Source organism: Cavia porcellus, unplaced genomic scaffold (genome assembly GCF_034190915.1).
Source record: "Cavia porcellus strain 051 isolate PalLab524CR breed Dunkin Hartley unplaced genomic scaffold, mCavPor4.1 scaffold_17, whole genome shotgun sequence".
In the NCBI taxonomy this organism is placed as follows: Eukaryota; Metazoa; Chordata; class Mammalia; order Rodentia; family Caviidae; genus Cavia; species Cavia porcellus.
The window spans coordinates 73,612,660-73,630,042 of record NW_026947500.1 but is presented as its reverse complement, the minus strand read 5'-3'; the positions used below and the strand labels follow the sequence as shown (position 1 = coordinate 73,630,042).

Sequence of the window (17,383 nt, the reverse complement as noted above, 5' to 3'; positions counted from 1 at the left end):
CTGTAACAGCGGGGGGTGGGGAGTGGGGGGAGCTGTGAGCTCTGCTCACCCTGTCTACTGGGCAGAAGCAGGGAGGAAAGTGTGAGGTCCCTGCTCCTGGGGTGTACTATAGCTGGGGCCCCAAAAGTGGGTAAGGGCATGGGGTGTGGTGGCAAAGGCTTTTAAGCACCACTTTGGAGGCTGAGGCAGGAGGGTCACCAGGAGCTCCGTGGTGCGCTGAGCTGCGTAGTCCAGGCCAGCCTGAAGTCCAGCACCTTGAAGCCTGCTGCCCTCCCCAAGGACCACTGGTCCTGTGCCGGCCCAGGGCTCTGTGCTGCTGCCCCCTGGGCTTTGTGCTGCCCAGTGCTGTTTACTGTCCCGAGGGACGGTCCCTCAAGGCCAGCTGTGTGCCAGTGCAGCCGGGCTGAGCTGTATCTAAGGAGAGCAGAGATAGATATATGGCCAGGGCGAGACAGAAAGCCCTTTGAGAAGGTCGCCTCCCACCTGCCAGGCCCTGGAGGTGCACCAGGCCCTGTCGCCAAGGCCACGTCCAGGGGAGATAGGGGCCTCCTTCCCCCAAACATTCCACCCTGGCCATATAAGCCATAGTCAGACTGCCAGGCCCCCCAGCACCCATCATGCAGGGGCCACTTCTTGCCCAGCTGCCCCTTGTGCTGCTCTCCCTGGGAGCCGTGCTGGGGACCGAGACCCCTGGAGAAGATCCAGCTGCTGGCACCGGGGGCCTCATCTTCCCAGAGGACCAAGTCTGGCCGCCAGGTGGCCCAAAGGACCCCTGGTGCCTGGTGACCCTGAGCAGTTCCAGCAACAGCAGCGGGGCGCCCCTGCAGGTGGTGGGAGGCCTGAGCAGCTACGAACGGGCCTTCCTGGAGGCTGTGTGGGGCGCCCGGTGGGGCCCCCGCGACCTGGCCACCTTCGGGGTCTGCAGCCCTGGCCACAGCAGAGCGCTGCCTGCTCTGCAGCACCTGGGGGCCTGGCTTCGGGAGCCAGGGGGGCGGCAGCTGCTGGTCCTGCACCTGGCGGAAGGTACCTGGGGGACCTGGGAACGCAGCGCCTCTGAGTCCAAGGGTGGCAGCTTCTTCAGATGGGGTGCCATGCCTCCCATCTCTGTCCTGCCTGGAAGTTGGGGATCTAGGCAGGGTCCCCAGATGGCCCCCTCCCCACCCAGGAAGAAGCAGCAGGGTAGGGTCCTCCCCAAGTGCCCCGGACAAAGCTGGAGCCGAACCCCAAGGGGCGCCCCCCCCCCCAATCCTTCAGGCTTAGTATCCACTACCCCTCTATCAGGGCAGGGTATTGCCTGTCCAGGTTCTCTGTCCAGCTGGGAAGGGGGTCTCTGGGGCAGCCTGGCCCCTGGCTCAGCGCTTTCCCTCTCCTGGCTGCAGTGACGTGGGACCCGACTCCCTTGCTGAGGTTCCAGGAGCCCCCCCTTGGTGCGGCCAACCTCCCGGAGCAGGCAGTGCTGGTGCTGTACCCTGGGCCTGGCCCCGAGGTCACTGTCACTGGGGCTGAGCTGCTGGCTGCCCAGGTACCTCGGGTGGCACGGGAGGGGTCTCCAAGGGGCGCGTGGAGAAAGGTGTGGGGGAGGGAGGGATGGCAGAGCCAGGCCCGGCAGGGCTGAGGCCCCATCTCCGCAGAGCCTCTGCCCGACCGCAGACACCCGCTATCTGGTGCTGGTTGTGGACCGCCCGGAGAGGGCCTGGCTTGGCGCAGGACTCGCCCTGACCTTGCAGCCTCACGGAGACGGTAGGCTGGGGGCCTGGGGAGGAAGACCCACGCGGCAGGCAGTTACCCTGAGCCCCCAAATCTTGAGCCAGCCTATACCCCCTTCTGGGAAGCAGGTGCCACCCTGAGCACCGCCCAGCTGCAGACCCTGATGTTTGGGTCCGATCCCCGTTGCTTCACTCGGATGACCCCTGCCCTCCTCCTGCTGCCACAGTCCGAACCTGTGCTCCTACCCGCGCGCGGCCAGCTGGACACAGTGTCCTTCCCACCACCCAGGTGCGCGCGGGCTCAGAGCAGCGGATGAAGTTAGGGGGGTGGATGGTGGGGTGGGTGGAGGCAGCGCAACCCAACGCCTTCATGACCCCTGGCTCCCACTGTGGACTCCAGGCCTTCTCTGGATACCGTGGAGCTGCTGCCCAGCGCAGACCCCTTTCTGCAGACTCTCACGCGCCTGGTGCGCGCGCTGCGGGGCTCCCCAGCCCGGGCCTCTCCAATGCGCCTGGCTCTGGACACGGGCGCGCTGGCCAGTTTCCCGCAGGGCCTGGTCAACCTGTCTGACCCTGCAGCCCTGGAGCGTCTACTAGAGGTGGACGAGCCTTTCCTACTACTGACGCCGCCCGCTGCGGCCAGTGCCGGGCAGCCGGCACCACTGCGGGGTCCTTCGTCGGTGCCCTGGGCCGCAGGTTTGGCGCACCGCGTGGCCGTGGAGCTGCAAGCCGCGGCCGCGGAGTTGCGCGGCCTCCCGGGGCTACCGCCCGCTGCACCCCCGCTGCTCACGCGCCTGCTCGCGCTGTGCCCGGGTGACCCCAGCGACCCCGGCAGTCCCCCTGCAGACCCGCTGCGCGCCCTGCTGCTGCTCAAGGCGCTGCAGAGCCTACGCAGGGAGTGGCGCGGGCGGGACACGCGCGGGGCGGCCCGGGCACAGCGCAGCGCCTCCGCGGAGGGGCCGTGCGCGCTGCGCGAGCTAAGCGTGGACCTGCGCGCCGAGCGCTCCGTGCTCATCCCGGAGACCTACCAGGCCAACAACTGCCAGGGCGCCTGCGGCTGGCCGCAGTCCGACCGCAGCCCGCACTACGGCAACCACGTGGTGCTGCTGCTGAAGATGCAGGCGCGCGGGGCCATCCTGGCGCGCGCGCCCTGCTGCGTGCCCACGGCCTACGCGGGCAAACTCCTGATCAGCCTGGCTGAGGACCGCATCAGCGCGCACCACGTGCCCAACATGGTGGCCACCGAGTGCGGCTGCCGGTGACCCCGCCGCCGCGGCTGCGGAGCCCGTCCTATATTTATTCAGACCCCGGCAGTGTCCCAATAAAGCCTGGGCGCACCCAGCTGGGGGGCTGCGTGGGTGCCTTTCTTCGTGCGCGCCGGGCCTGCGTCACCCCCGCGGGCGCCTCTCCGCCCATCCGTCGGGCCCGGGCTGAGGCACAAAGGAGGGGGCGACGGGGCGGCCACAACACTCCCTTTATTTTGCTGGAATCGCGGGGCCACCCTGAGAGTGGCGGCGGGATTCGGATTCGGCCGCAGCACCCAGTCCCGCTCAGTCCCGCCCTTTGCCCTGGCGGTGCTGCTGCCTCCCCGGGGGCCGGTCCGCTTCGGGGCGCCGCGGGGAGGCCCAGGCCTGCCTCTTCCGGTGCTCTGGGTCCCCGGTGTCCCGCGCCCACAGCCGGTGGCCCCCTTCTGGCGTCCCCCAGCGTCGGGGCAGAGCTTCTCGGGGCTCCCCGGCAGCGCGGGGCCTCTCCTTCCGCGGCCTGTGTTCCTTCCGCGGCTTCTCCTTCCACGGCTTCTCGGCTCTGCGCGGCCGCTCCCTCCGCGGCTTCTCCTCCTTCCTCGACTTCTCCCTGGGCCCTTGCTCGGCGCGGGTCGCGCGCTCTCCCCGGTTGGCGGCCTCCCCGGGATCTCTCTGCACCTTCTCTGCGGTCTCCCTGCTCCCGGGAACCTCGGGCTTGTCCCCTGCCTCCACCTGAGGTGCAGGTGGCCCCACTTGGGGCGCGGGTGGCTTCGATGGGGCCGTGAGTTTAGGCTGCAAGGCGGACAGTGTGGCGTCCTCGGCCCCCGAGCCCGCCTCTCCCGCCGACCCGGCCTCCCCCACCCGAGGTCACTGGGAGGCAGCGCTTACCACCGGCGGCACCGGGTGCTTGGGGGGTGCGGTCGGTGGTACCCAAGGCACAGGGGCGGCCTCCTGCCCAGCCACAGCATCTGAGAGGGAGGGTGGGAAGGCGGATGGATCACCCTGGGACACCGCGCCGGACACACCGTGCACCCCTGCTTCTCCCCCCAGCACCTGGGCCACGCGACCCCGCGGGTACCAAGAGGCTGCTCTGGCTTCTTTCGAGCCTCTGGGTCTCCACCGCGACGCGGGTCATCCTTTCTCTCGCGACCTCCCCTTTTATTTGTTATTCACTTGTTTGTATATATTTGCTTGTTTTGAGACAGGGTCTCGCTGTGTAGTTCAGGTAGACCTTAAACTATGTAGCCCAGGCCGCCCTGGAACTCACAGCGATCCTCCTGCCTCAGCCTGCCGAGTGCTGGGATGACGGGCCTGCGCCACCATGTCTGGTGCGACTTCCCCTTTCTATTTTTTATTTTAATTTTTTTGATTCCCCCTTTTTAAAGGAGTGGTCATTCTTTTTTCCCCCTTAGGGCCCATCTCCTGGCAGCAGCAGGCACCGAGCCGAGGTGGGGGGGGATCCCCTAAAGCGCACACAAGGAACCTGAGGGGGCCTGTCCCTAGGCTGGTGCGGCGCAGCGGGGCGCACAAGCTCCAGCAGGAAGGGGAAACGCCCCGCGCCGGGCCCCTCTCGGGCGGGGACACAGGCGAAGCGCATCCACCAGAGGGAGCTCGGGGTAAGGACTGGGAGCACGCGTCACTGTCACTTTCAGGAAGGGAAAGTGAGGACCCCTCCCCCTTGGCCAGGTGCGCTGAGGTGAGGGACAGAGTACACGGCTGGCTCCAGGGAGGCACAGGGTCGCAAGCCTGGCCAAGGCGCGCGAGCCCAAAACTCATCCTTTAAGCCAAGAATATGGGAGGCTGAGGCAGAAGGGTTGTAAATTCCAGCCCAACCCGAGCTATGTACGCGATTTAGCGAGACCGTGTCTCAAAACAATTTTTTTTTCAATGCAAAGGCCTGGGCGTGGAGCTCAGCACAGAGGGTCAGGGTTCCATCCCCAGCACCGCAAAGAAGCCAGAAAAAAAAGACCCACTCCAAACGGGACACCACAGCCACCGCCCCGCGCTGGCCCCGCCCCTTCCCGGGGGCGGGGCGCTCGGCCGACCCCAGCCCCACCCCCACCCCCGCGTCGGGGAACCGGGCTCACCGCGGCACAGCTGCACCGCCGAGCCCAGCAGCGCCACCAACGAGGCCAGCACCAGGCATTTGTTGACCGTCAGGTCGCCCCAGGGCAGCTCCTCGCTGGGGGCCGGGGGCGGCGGGGGCGGCTGCGCGGGGGGCGCGGCTTGAGGCTTCTTGCGGGCCGGGGCGCTGCGGGGGGCTGCAGGGGTCGAGAACGAGGTCAGGAGGGGGTGGGGCGGGGAGGGGAGCCCATCGCCCGGAGCCACGCGGAGGAGCGGGAGTCCCCACCCCCTGCCTGCGCCCCTTCACCCAAGCCTGCTGCAGACGCACTGGCTCCAGGTTTCTGCTTCTCCTTTCCGGGGCCGAGGGTCCCCCTGGCCGCGGGCTCCTTCTCCATCTTTTTGGGTCTGGCGTCCTCGTGAGGGCCCTGCGCGGGAAGCAGAGTCCTCGCCTTGTCTCTCCGTTTGGCCTTTTCCTTGCTTTTTTGTCCTTTCCGGCACTGGGGATGGAACCCAGGGCCTTCGCCCTGAGCTACAACCCCAGCCCCTTTTTATTTTTTTTTTTTTTTGGAGACAGGGTTTTGCTTTGTGACCCACCTAGGCTTCCACTTGAGATCCTCCTGCCTCAGCCTCCCAGAAGGAGAGGATGACAGGCATGGGGCAGCGTACCCAGTTCGGGGTGGTATTTCTTTTAGTGTTCTAAGAGACGAGGTCCCCTCCTTGGCCAGTATGTCCCCAACTCTGAGGTCCCCAGCTACTCACCTGGGGCCAGCTGCTGGTCTCAGCCAGCCTGGGTGCCTCTGTGGGTGGGAACAGAGGCAGTCAGTGTTGGGCGCCCACCGCCCAAGTTTATCCTACCCCAACCACGCCTTGCTAGGCTGGGCCAGGGCGGAGAAGGGCCAAATTACAGGTGACAGAGCAAACTGCAGGGGCGACAGAGTACCTCGGGCCTCGTCCTCCTTCACCTGCCCTGTGCCGGTCCCCGCCAGCTCAGAGCACTCGTTGGCGAGGCAGCTGCCCAGGCCACGGTCCAACTCCTCCAAGGCCCTCGCTGTCATGGAGACGGGAGCCAGGTCCCTCCCGCTGCAGTGGGGCTGGGAGAGATGGGAGAGGACGCTGCCTTCCTAGAGCCTTGCGGTGGCCTCAGGTCCCTGGACAAATGAGTGCCCCTCCCTCCACTCCGGTGGCGGAATGGACCTGCCCTTTACAGTGCAGTTCCCTCCCAGGCACTTTTTATTGATTTTCTTTGGAGGCGAGGTCTTGCTAAACTGCCCAGGCTGAGATCCCCCTGCCTCAGCCTTCCAGAATGAAAGGCAGGTGCCTCATGGCTGCTGCAAAGTGAGGCTTCTACAAGGTACGCCCCGGGCGCCGTTCCTGGTGCCCCCACGCCTGCCCTTGGGCTGTCCTCCGCGGTGGCCTCGCCGCTCCGGGGGTCCCCCCCCCCCCGCGACACTGCTGAGCACAGCACTCAGGGCTGTTGGAGGTCAGAGAGGCACTGGGAGCCACCCAAAGCCACACAGCAGTGAGTCTGAAGATACAGCCCAAACCAGAACCCAGGCCCAGGCCAGCTCATGTTGCCTGAGACCAGGCACTATTTTTATCTGATGTCCAAGGCCAGCAGGCCAGGGCAGACAGTCCTCCCAGGCTGCCCCTTCTTTGGGGTCTCTTCCACCCAAACTCACCCACAGTTCCCGGCACTCAACACCCAGCGCCACGCCTGCCACCTGCCTGTCGTCCCAGCACTCGGAAGGCTGAGGCAGGCAAGTGCACAGTTTGAGATCAGACTGGGTAACCGTTTCCAAATAAATAAAAAAGGGTGAGGGTGGGGTGCTTGGCGTAGAGGCCCTGGGTTCAACCCCAGGCCTGGGTGGGGGCTGTGGGGACCCAAACAACACCAAAAAAGCCACACTCTGGGGACCTAGGGGGCCAAGGCCCCAGCAGCCAGCACCAGCCTGGTCTGGGTGACAGCTGCGGACAGGCTAGGAGGTCCCAGGAATCTGCTGATCCCGAATTTCGTCCCCTTGTACGTGGCAGAAGGGAACCTGAGGGGGACCTGGGGGGGTCCCAGGAGACGGGCTGAGCTGGAAGCCAGATGCAAGGCTTTGCTCTCCGGGGGTCTCCAGGGCCCCCGGCTGCCAGTCGGTGTCACTATCACCGTACCATCGTCGTTCCTGGAACTTGGAGGAGCTGGGCCCACATGGAGGCAGGAGCAAGGGAGGGGGTCCGGGTGTGTGGTGGTGGCTGCTACAGGAGTTGGGGACCCTCGTGGACTCCAGAGATGCCCTCCCAGAATGCAGGGGTCCGTACTCCACCCAGGCCTCCCCCAACCCCTCTTACCCCACAGGCTCTGTGCGGCTTTGGACAGGATGGGGCGAGGGAGGGCAACCGGGACAGACAGGGCCAGGTGGCTGGGGACAGCTGGGGGCCAATCAGGGGCGGCCAGTGGGGCGGGGGCGGGGCACGCAGGAGGGCGCTTCCCCACCCCCGCCCCACCACAGCGGTGACCCAGTGCGGAGCCTGAGCCAGACAAACCCAGAGCCCAGCCGGCAGCTGGCCCTGCCCTCGGTCTGGGATTCAATCAGCAGAACATTAGTGGGGCCAGTAAGGGTCATGGCGGGAATCCGGGCCTTCACCCTGAGCTCCGAGCCCAGTCTCTGTCAGTTTTCATTTTGAAACAAGATCTCCTTAAGTCAGTGATTTGCTGAGTTACTGAGACTGGGTTGCAACTTGGAATCCCCCTGCCTCAGCCTCCTGAGTGCTGGCGTGTGCTGTCACCTGGCTGCCTTTTTGCCTATTTATTTGGGTTTCTCTCTGTCTCTCTCTCTCTCTCTCTTTTTTTGTCCTCTTTCTTTTTATTGGTACCCGGGATCGAACTCATGACTGCCTGCTTGCAAGGCAGGTGCTTATGCCGCTGAACTAAATCCCCAGCCCCTGTCTCTCTTTTTTTAAATGATGCCCTCATTACGCAGGCCGGACTGGCCTCTAACTTGGACCCTCCTGCCTCAGCCTCCTAGAATGCTGAGGTTAGAGGTATGTGCCATCGTGCCCAGCTTGGTAGATTCTTTAGTGTGGTACAGTATACATGACATAAAATGACCGCATTTGAGTGCATGGTTTGGTGGCATTCGCTGATTCCTGTGGCTTTGAGGCTGGCACCATGCCTCCAGAACTTTCAGTGCCCCCAAACTGTCTCTGCCCCAGGAAACACTGACTCTCGTCCCCTCCTCTACCCCAGCACCCCCGAGGCCACTTCCTGTCTCTGGTGTCGCCTGTCTTGGGCATTTCCTGTCCAAGGAACCCACAGTGTGTCCTCTGTGGCTCTCACTGAACATGACATCTTCAAGGTCCGTCCACACTGTGGCAAACATCACGGGTCCCATTTCTTTTAGTGTTTTCCCTTTTGAAATTCCTCATACAGGGGCCGGGGATTTAGCTCAGCGGCATAAGCGCCTGCCTTGCAAGCAGGCAATTGTGAGTTCAATCCCCGGTACCTATAAAGAAGAAAAAGACAAAAAAAAATTCCTCATACAGATTAATGAAAGGTTTTGGCCCAGACAGGACACTGTAGCCAGGAAAGCCACAACCGGAAGCAGGAAGCCCCATCTTGCCCTGCCCCTAGGAAGTTACCTGTGACGCCATCTTCCCGCCCCTGGGAATTTACATATGGCGCCAAACCTAGGACCAATGGGCTACCTGTGCATCCCTAATGCCCGCCTTAGGTTCCACCCCAAACCGAGGCTATTTACAGGCCCCCATGCCGCGTGTCCGCCGGAGAGATCGCCGGACGCCAGCGGTGGGGTTGCCGGTCATCTCTCTCCGTGTTCTCAGAATAAAGGCCGCTTTTTATTTTATCCTATTTCTCATCTTTTGTTAATATTTTTCATCTTTTGGAAATAACTCTATCAATTAATGGGTTTCAGTTTAGCAGATCTGCATATGCGCACAGCATGCTTCAAGCCCTCGGGCTGTGGTGGCGCACACCTGTCATCCCAGCACTTGGGAGGCTGAGGCAGGAGGATCCCCGTAAGTTCAAGACCAGCCTGAATAACATGATCAGATCCCCCAGACATTTTTTTTTTTTTTCGGAGACATGGTCTCATGACGTAGCATAGGGTGTCCTCAGACTTGCCGAAGTCCTTCTGCCTCAGCCACTCAAGGGCTAGGATTACAGGTATGCACCCCCATGCCTGGCTGTCTTATTTTCTTTGTACTCTCTATGTAAGCCATTCTGCTTTGATGCAAGCAGACTGTAGTTTCAATTTGCAGTGACCGCTTGACTCCTTTTCCTGGCTGTATGATATTCCAGCATGGGATGGAAGCACCCTTTGCATATTCCTGCTTGGTTTGATGGACCAGAGTTCTTTCTGCGGTTTGGCTGCTGTGAACACGGGTGTGCATGCTGTGTTTGAGGCCCTGCCCTCAGTCCTTCTGGGATTTACCTGTGAGCAGACTGCCAGGCCGTCTGGTGATTCTGTGCTCAAGTTTTGAGGGGTTGGCCTCTCACCAGTGGCCACATGACGTTACATTCCTCCCCGGGGGAGAGCATTCTGAGGTCTGTGCGTCTTCACCAGCAGTCAATATTTTTCTCTTAAAAAAATGAGGTGGGCACGGTGCCACACACCTATGTTCCCAGCATTTGGAGGTTGAGGCAGGAGGACTGTCATGCTTGAAGGCCAGCCTGGGCTACACAATGAGACCTTAGGGACAGATCACTGCAGCACTGCAAACAGAAAGAAAAAGGCCAGGCAGAGAGGTGCACGCCTGTCATCCCGGCACCACACTGTGGGAGGCCGAGGCCTGAGGACTGCACGTTGGGGCGTAGCCGGGACAATTTAGGAGACCCTGTCTCAAAACCTGGAAAGGCTGGGGATGGAGCTCAAGGCCACGGTTGGGCTGAAAACAGGAAACTTGGGGACACTGTGACAGGAGCGTGGGAAGGCAGCAAGCCCAGGGAGCATGGGGACATCAGACGTGAAGACCCTTTTTTGTTTTTGGAGACAAGCTCTTGCTAGAGATGCAAGTTCACTTCGTAGCCCAGGCTGGACTCGAACTCCTGGCAATCCTGCTGCCTCAGTCTCTGGAGTGCTGGGATGACAGGCGTGTGCCACCACGTCGTCCGGCATCTGTTCTCTGCAGTGAAATCTCTCCATAGCGACTGTGTAACACCAAGGCCCTGGGGTCCAAACCCCAAGCCTGGCCCCACAAAGAGACCCAAAGCAAATACCTCTCTTCTGAGAAAAGCCAGTTCGGCCTTGAGGCCAGATTCCTGATCTTTCTTCAGGGTGTTTTCACAGCCAGCCACGGCTGGGGGAGGGGCTGGGCCTGGCCTTTATCTCCGGGCAGCAGACCTGGGTGGGGCCTGGAGCCCGCATTCCAGCGCTGTCCTCTCCACACCCCGTTCCTGCCACAGCTCCTGGGTGCAGTTTATCTTTTTTTTTTTTTTTTTTGTCTTTCGTTTTTATCGGTACCAGGGACCGAACTCACGACCGCACACTTGCAAGGCAGGCGCTTATGCCACTGAGCTAAATCCCCAGCCCCTAATTATCTATTTTTTGAGACGGGGTCTCACTATGTAGCCCAGGCTGGTCTGGAACTTGTGGCGGTCCTCCTGCCTCAGCCTCCCAAGCGCTGCCATGACAGGCGTGCACCCCCCACTCCCAGCTGGGTGCGCTTTCAACAGAGTTGGTGTTCATTTCCTTCTTCTTTGTGCTGTTTACAAAAATACGTCCACAGGCATTCTCCGTTTTTTATGTAGAGAGGAGGAAGCCAGGCTTCAAAAATTATGCTCAAACTGGCCCCAGTGGCGCAGGGCTACCATCCCAGAACCACAGGAGGCTGAGGCAGGAGGGTCAGATTAAAAGTTCCAGCCTAGGGGCTGGGGATTTAGCTCAGCAGCATAAGCACCTGCTTTGCAAGCAGGCTGTTGTGAGTTTGATCAGGCGGTCATGAGTTCGATCCCTGGTACCAATAAAAAAAAATTTAAAAAAAGAAGTTCCAGCCTAGCCGAGGCAATCTAGTGAGATTTTTGTCTCAGATTAAAAGATAGAAATAGCTGGGGGTGGACTGTGGATATAGCTCAGCGGCACAAGTGCCTGCCTGGCAAGGGCCTGAGTTTGAGTCCCACTACCAAAGGGAAAAAACCAGGCTGGGGAGCTTTGTGTAGTTGGCGTTGAACCTGTAATCCTAACACCCAGGAGGCTGAGGCAGGAGGATTGAAGTGAGTTGGAAGCCATCGTGGGCTACACAGTGAGACCCTGTCTCAAAAAATAACAAGGGGGCTGAGGATTTAGCTCAGTGGGATAAGCACCTGCCTTATAAGTGTGAGGTCTTGAGTTCAATCCCTGGTACTCTTAGAAACGAAAAAGACAAAAAAAAAAAAAAAAAAAAAAAAAAAAAAACATAACAAAGAATAGCAAAATCCATTTATGCCTTTTCATTTTTTGTTTTTTGGTCTTTTTCATTTTTATCGGTACCAGGGATCGAACTCACGACTGCCTGCTTTCAAGGCAGGCGCTTATGCCGCTGAGCTAAATCCCCAGCCCCGCCTTTTCATTTTTTACCTTTTACTCTTTTTTGGTACCGGGAATCAAATCCATGACCTCACACTTGCCAGGCCAGGTAGGTGCTGTACTACTGAGCTGTGTATATCCTGGACTTGAGATGAGTTCTTGCTAAGGTACTAAGCCTGGGCGAGCTTGCATTTGCAACCCTCCTGCCTCAGCCTCCCAGAGTCCATGCCACCACGCCAGGTCTACTTTTTCTCCTTCAATTGCAGGAATCAGTCTCTGTCTCCAAAACACCTCAGTGTGTGCCCCATTGACTGGACAGCAGTGCACACTGGTGGCTCTAGTTTTTAGATAAAACTTAGGCAGCATGAGGGCTACAAGCCTGGGGTGAGTTCTGTCCAGTGGCCTCGGCCACCATGATGCCAAGTGTCAGCGTCCGGGAGATTCTGCACTGTGTTCTTCTCTATCAGCCCTGGGATCTGAGCTCAGCACAGCCTCCTGGGCTGTTTCCAGGCTGGACAACTGGTCTGTCCCTGCCAAGGTTTCTGGGAGAACCGGGGTCTCCATCCCAGCTCTGAGAGGTGCCTGCAGCCCTCGGCTTGTGGCCCCTCCCTCCACCTACAAAGCTGGTGCCACTGGGTCTTCTGCTTCTCTGGGACTCTCCTTTTTTCCTCCTGTGCCTGCTCGGGGATCCCTAATGCTAGCTGCAGCCCCCACCATCCTGCAGACCACTCTGTCATTTTTTTGTTTTGGATTTTCGGGACAAGGTCTCACTATGTACTTCAGGCTGGCCTCGAACTCACCATGGAGCCCAGGCCGGCTTGGAGCAAGCTGAGTTCCTCCTGCCTCAGCCTCCCAAGTGCTGCAGTGACAGGTGTGCGCGCCCACACCTGGGTGGAAACCAGGACCTCACGCGTGTCACACAAGTGCTGGCCACCCAGCTCTGCTCCTCAGGCTTGGCTCGTTTTCACCAGGTCACTGGTTTCCTTCTACCCACAGATAGAAGCCTGTTTTGGCCAGTGAAGATATAAGGCTGCCAAGGAAGAAAGAAAGCTTCCCCACCCGGTGTCTCTCTGGAGGCTTCCGGGGTCTCCTGGGACCCGCAGAGGCTCTGGCAGGTTCCCAGATGGCAATTCCGCAGCCTGGCTGAGCACTGGGAAGCTAGGTAGGTTCACTTCCTCCGGGCGGGGTCACTCGTGACTACAGTCCCTTTCCGGTCTGGGTCACGGGAGCCAAACCGCACTGTGCCCCGGTACCAGTGCCAGGACCTGCTGCTGGCTGGGGCCCAATTGCACACGCCCCGCCCAGAATGGCCCAGCTGCTTGCCCTGGGCAGCTAGCCAGAGGCCAGAAACCAGTGTGTCCTCACAAGAAACAAAAAACAGTCAAGGGGCCTGGGACAGCTCAGTGGCACAGCCCCGGCCAGCAAGCATGAGGTCATGAGTTCAATTCCTGGTACCTCAAGAAAAAAGACAGTAAAGCTCCGAAGCGGGCTGGGGAGCAGCTCAGTGCTGAAAGTTCTGCCCCCGAGATGCAGAGGAACCTGCAGATGCTGAGTCTTTCCCTGGAAAGAGCAGACTTTAGTTCATACATAAAATATGAACTCAGTTTAACTCAGAGATGCAATGTTTTTGCCTGGTTAATTCAAATTTTGATCTACATACAAAATATGCTCCTGTATTTAACTGCAAGTTCTATCTTTACTCACTGAATGCATACTGCAGTTCATATCTCAAATATGTTTCTGAATTTAACCACGAAGTAAAAAATCTTTGGTGTTTTTTTTTGGTATTGGAGATGGAACTCATGACATTCACATCCCCAGCCCCTGATCTTTTTTTTCTTTTGTATCAGAATTTGAACTCAGGACCTTGCACTGGCCAGGCAGGTGCTTCATGGTTAAGCTATAACCCCAGTCTTTGGTCTTTTTTGAGATAGGGTTTCAAGTTTTAGTTCAGGCTGGCCTCAACCTCACAGTGGTCTTCCTGCCTCAGCCTCCCAGAGTGTTGAGATTACAGGCTTGTGCCACCATTCCCAGCTCAAAAATTTTTTTTTGGTCTTTTTCCTTTTTTGTATCGGTACCAGGGATTGAACTCACGACTGCCTGCTTGCAAGGCAGGTGCTTATGCCGCTGAGCTAAATCCCCAGCCCCACCCAGCTCAAAATTTAACATTTGTTTTTTTACTTAAATCTGAATCATAGCTCATACAAGAAATACTTAATTGGGTCTAGCTGCAAGAGGAATTTTTATTTATTTTGTCTTTTTGAGACAGGGTGTCTATGCAGTCCAGGCTAACTTGAGCTCACTCTGTAGCCCAGGCTGGTCTCAGACTCACAACAATCCTCCTGCCTCAGTCTCCTGAGTGCTGGGATTACAGTGTGAGCCACCACATCCGGCTGGAATTTTTATTTTTAAATGGAGATTGAACCCAGGGTTTTCACACTGAGCTACATCCTCAGTCCTTTTTATTTAGAGATAAGCTGGGCTCCGATTTGAGATTCTCCTGCCTCAGCCTCCCAGAGTGCTGGGTTACAGAAAGTGCAGCCACATCTAGCAGAAAATTTTTGTGAATTTTAAATTTTCCTTGGAGCAAACTATGGTCCTCACATACATGCAAAATTTGCAAAAAGTAAAATTTTCACTGGGTTCAAATTTTACAAGCAACATCTTAATAGATGAGAGTATCTTTATCACTGAAAGTTTTCCCACGAAAAGACCAAGTCAAGAATACAATAATTATTGATTATTACGAAGTCAGCGCTGAAAATAATTTTGTTCTATGGGGGAGTGGGCGCTTTGGGACTGTCTTCCCCCATCAGCTTTTCGCTAGGAGGATCTTAGGGAAGAAGGGGTCCCATTGACTAACGGGACCTTTATAGAGAGCGACAGCGATAGCGAAAGAAACATCCCTAACAACAAGAACCCAGTAAACCAGCTGGGGTGCGACACCCCCACCCCAAATCCAGGCTGGGGGGCGGGGCGCACACAGCGCGTTTCCGGCACGACAGATGCAGGGTACGCCACGGGCCCACAGGTGACGCGAGCAGGAGAAGGCGGGACCAAGAGCACATACACCAATCAAAAGGAGAGATTTGCCTTGACCCCTCGTTTTTGACCAATCAGACGCCAGAAGGGGCGGGAGAATTTAGTTCTCCCGACGGCCTCTGCGGCTCCGCCCCCTCGTGCGGCGGCGTTCGCCGCGGCGTGGGGGCGTGGCCTAGGCGCGGCGTCTATAAAAGTGGGCGGCGGCGGCGGCGCCATTTTGCGAACGGCGAGCAGCGGCGGCGGCGCGGAGAGGCGCAGCGGAGGTTTTCCTGGTTTCGGACCCCAGCGGCCGGATGGTGAAATCCTCCCTGCAGCGGATCCTCAACAGCCACTGCTTCGCCAGAGAGAAAGAAGGGGATAAACCTAGTGCCACCATTCACGCCAGCCACACCATGCCGCTTCTTAGTCTGCACAGCCGCGGCGGCCGCAGCAGTGAGAGGTGAGCGCCCCGCCCCCGCCCGAAGCTTCCAGAAACCCCGGCCGCCCCAGCCACCGTGGGGGTTTTGGTTTGGGCTCCAGATCGGGGTCCGGAGCGCGCGGCCCGCCCCTTTGTCGAGGCCACAATCGAGCCGGGTGGGGCGGGTTCTGCCCGGGTGGGGGCGGGGCCGGTCCCGGGGGTCCCCGGGCGGCGGCTGGCAGGGCGGTGGGGCCGGGAGGGTCAGAGTTACGGTCAGACAGTGCTCTGAGGTGGGGTCTGGGCGTGAAGAGGGAAAGTCGTAGGATGGGGAGCAGGGTGTGGGAAGGACCCACGGTCGGATACCGAAGACAGGAGACCCAGGATGCGCTGGGGAGCCTCGTTTGGGGGAGGGTCGGGGCGCACTTGGAAGCGCACGGAGTCGGCGGTGTCGGTTTGCGGACTCTAATTTATTTAGAAGAGGGCTTCGGGTATGAGGGTGCCCGGGGGACGGAGGCAGGTGCCTGGGGCTCAGGTTTGGGAGGTGCGGGGTGCAGGGCTGAGTTGCAGTTTGGGCGGCGGAAAGGCGATTCGGACTTGGGGGCGGGGTCAAGGTGGGGGGACGGGCTGGCCCGGGGCGTCGTGCACAGTTCAGTGAATCGGCACTTTCGGGCGGGTGTGAGGAGCGCCGGCTGCGGGGCTGTTTACGCTTCGCGGCGGCCCCCTCGGCGGTGGTCGTGGGCCCCGTGTTGAGTGCGTGGCGCCCCGGGCCTCCCCCGCGGGGACGGCGACGGCGTGTGTTAGGCGCTCTGTGCCCGCTGTGCTGGTGTTGGAAATCCCGGGGTCCTGATCGAGCCGACGCCGGCCCCGCAGGTGGGCATGCCCGGGCCCCCTTGGCGACTCCGTGCTGGGGCTGCGGTTTGGGGACCTCACGCTGGAGCTAGCAAGATGGAGGCGACTTCGGGGCTGTTTACACTGCGCAGCAAATGGCTGCTGGCGCTGTCAGCTGGCGATTGTGAAAATCTCCCCCGGGGCCCGGGCGTCTGCGCGATGACGCAACCGAGGGGCCAGGCGGGGCTCGGGAGGGGCCGGGCCGCGTGTCCTCGGGTCGAGAGCCAAACAGCCCCACTGCGCGTGTCTGCTGGCGAGCGGTCTGCGGTCACACGCGGGGACAGGGGCGGCTTCCCAGGGAAGTGCTGGGCTTTCGGCCTCTGCTTGCAGCTGAAAGGCCGCAGCCTTGGGGTGTTGGGGTTAGAAACGAGGCAGTGGGGTGCGTTGGAGGCTGGGACCAGGCAGAAGCCTGCCGGCCCAGTGACCCCAGGGGGAAGGATGGCTGGTTTGGGCCTCACCCGCTGGAGGAAGGTGTGTGCACCCGAGCTACCCGCAGGTACCAGGGCAGTGCACAGGCCGACTGCTGTGGCAGGTAGCCCAGGCTACCCTTGAGCGCATGGAGATTCTCCTGCCTCAGCCTCCCAGTGTGCCAGGGTGACAGGTGTGCCCCCTGGGCCTGGCCCTAACCAGCCTCTGCTCCAGTTCCAGGGCCCCTGCCAGCTGCTGTAGTAACCCGGGTCCGGGGCCTCGGTGGTGCTCCTGATGCCCCTCACCCACCCCTGAGGATCCCAGGTGGGCGAGGGAATGGTCAGCGGGATCACAGTCTTTCAGCTGACTCCTTCTACTCTGTGAGTACCAGACCGGGCAGGTGGTGGCTGGGGGCACCAAGGGCCCAGCTGGCTCCAAGGCCAGGTCTCTGAGCCAGCACACCCGACTGTGGCAGGATAACCGGCTGAATGTAACCGAGGAACTAACATCCAACAACAAGACACGGATTCTAAATGTCCAGTCCAGGCTCACGGATGCCAAGCACATCACCTGGAGAGCTGTGTGGAGCGGCGGCAGCCTCTATATCGAGATCCCGGGCGGCCCCCTGCCCGAGGGCAGCAAAGACAGGTGAGCCCCGGGGAGGTGGGCGCGGCCCTGGCACCTGCAGAGGGTGACCTGGGCAAGGCTGACACCCCCCTGCCTCAGCTTTGCAGTTCTCCTCGAGTTCGCAGAGGAGCAGCTCCACGCCGACCACGTCTTCATTTGCTTCCATAAGAACCGGGAGGACAGAGGTGGGTGACTGCCCTGCTGCCACCCTGGGGACCCCTCTGGGTGCCTGCGGGTCCTGACGGGTGCTGTGTCCCTTGCAGCTGCCTTGCTCCGGACCTTCAGCTTTTTGGGCTTTGAGATTGTGAGACCAGGGCACCCCCTTGTCCCCAAGAGACCCGACGCTTGCTTCATGGCCTACACGTTTGAGAGGGAGTCCGCCGGCGAGGAGGAGTAGCGGCCAGCGGGCGCCTAGTGGCCTCGCAGTGGCGCCCTGGGGATGGCCTGCCCTCCCCCTGGGTTTGTCCGCATGTCGTAATTGTGCAAATAAACGCTCACTTCAAA

General features: G+C 60.2%; 3 protein-coding genes across 6 annotated transcripts; 2 read left to right on the top strand and 1 right to left on the bottom strand.

The window, feature by feature from the left end:
• Positions 1 to 141: 141 nt before the first annotated feature.
• Amh (anti-Mullerian hormone) lies at positions 142 to 3,047 on the top strand. The gene is made up of 5 exons (XM_003460845.4): positions 142 to 1,023; positions 1,380 to 1,522; positions 1,632 to 1,740; positions 1,836 to 1,995; positions 2,107 to 3,047. The coding sequence occupies exons 1-5, from the start codon at positions 618 to 620 to the stop codon at positions 2,966 to 2,968; spliced, it is 1,680 nt and encodes a 559-aa protein (XP_003460893.1). The 5' UTR covers positions 142 to 617; the 3' UTR covers positions 2,969 to 3,047.
• Positions 3,048 to 3,165: 118 nt separating this feature from the next.
• Jsrp1 (junctional sarcoplasmic reticulum protein 1) lies at positions 3,166 to 7,434 on the bottom strand. 4 transcript variants are annotated; one of them, XM_063228935.1, is made up of 7 exons: positions 7,346 to 7,434; positions 5,952 to 6,102; positions 5,771 to 5,808; positions 5,319 to 5,436; positions 5,035 to 5,208; positions 3,836 to 3,915; positions 3,166 to 3,739 (listed from the first exon to the last, which is right to left on the bottom strand). In XM_063228935.1, the coding sequence occupies exons 2-7, from the start codon at positions 6,064 to 6,066 to the stop codon at positions 3,257 to 3,259; spliced, it is 1,008 nt and encodes a 335-aa protein (XP_063085005.1). In that variant the 5' UTR covers positions 6,067 to 6,102; positions 7,346 to 7,434; the 3' UTR covers positions 3,166 to 3,256. The 4 variants fall into 4 exon arrangements, with proteins under 4 accessions (XP_063085005.1, XP_063085003.1, XP_063085004.1 ...); XM_063228933.1 differs by lacking the exon at positions 7,346 to 7,434 and adding an exon at positions 7,169 to 7,315; XM_063228934.1 differs by lacking the exon at positions 7,346 to 7,434 and adding an exon at positions 7,169 to 7,313 and having other exon boundaries at positions 5,340 to 5,436.
• Positions 7,435 to 14,785: 7,351 nt separating this feature from the next.
• Positions 14,786 to 17,380, top strand: Oaz1 (ornithine decarboxylase antizyme 1). The gene is given in 5 exon segments (NM_001289676.1): positions 14,786 to 14,998; positions 16,487 to 16,632; positions 16,728 to 16,900; positions 16,979 to 17,064; positions 17,143 to 17,380. Coding segments are annotated over 5 exon segments (684 nt in total). The 5' UTR covers positions 14,786 to 14,852; the 3' UTR covers positions 17,277 to 17,380.
• The last annotated feature ends 3 nt before the right edge of the window (positions 17,381 to 17,383 follow it).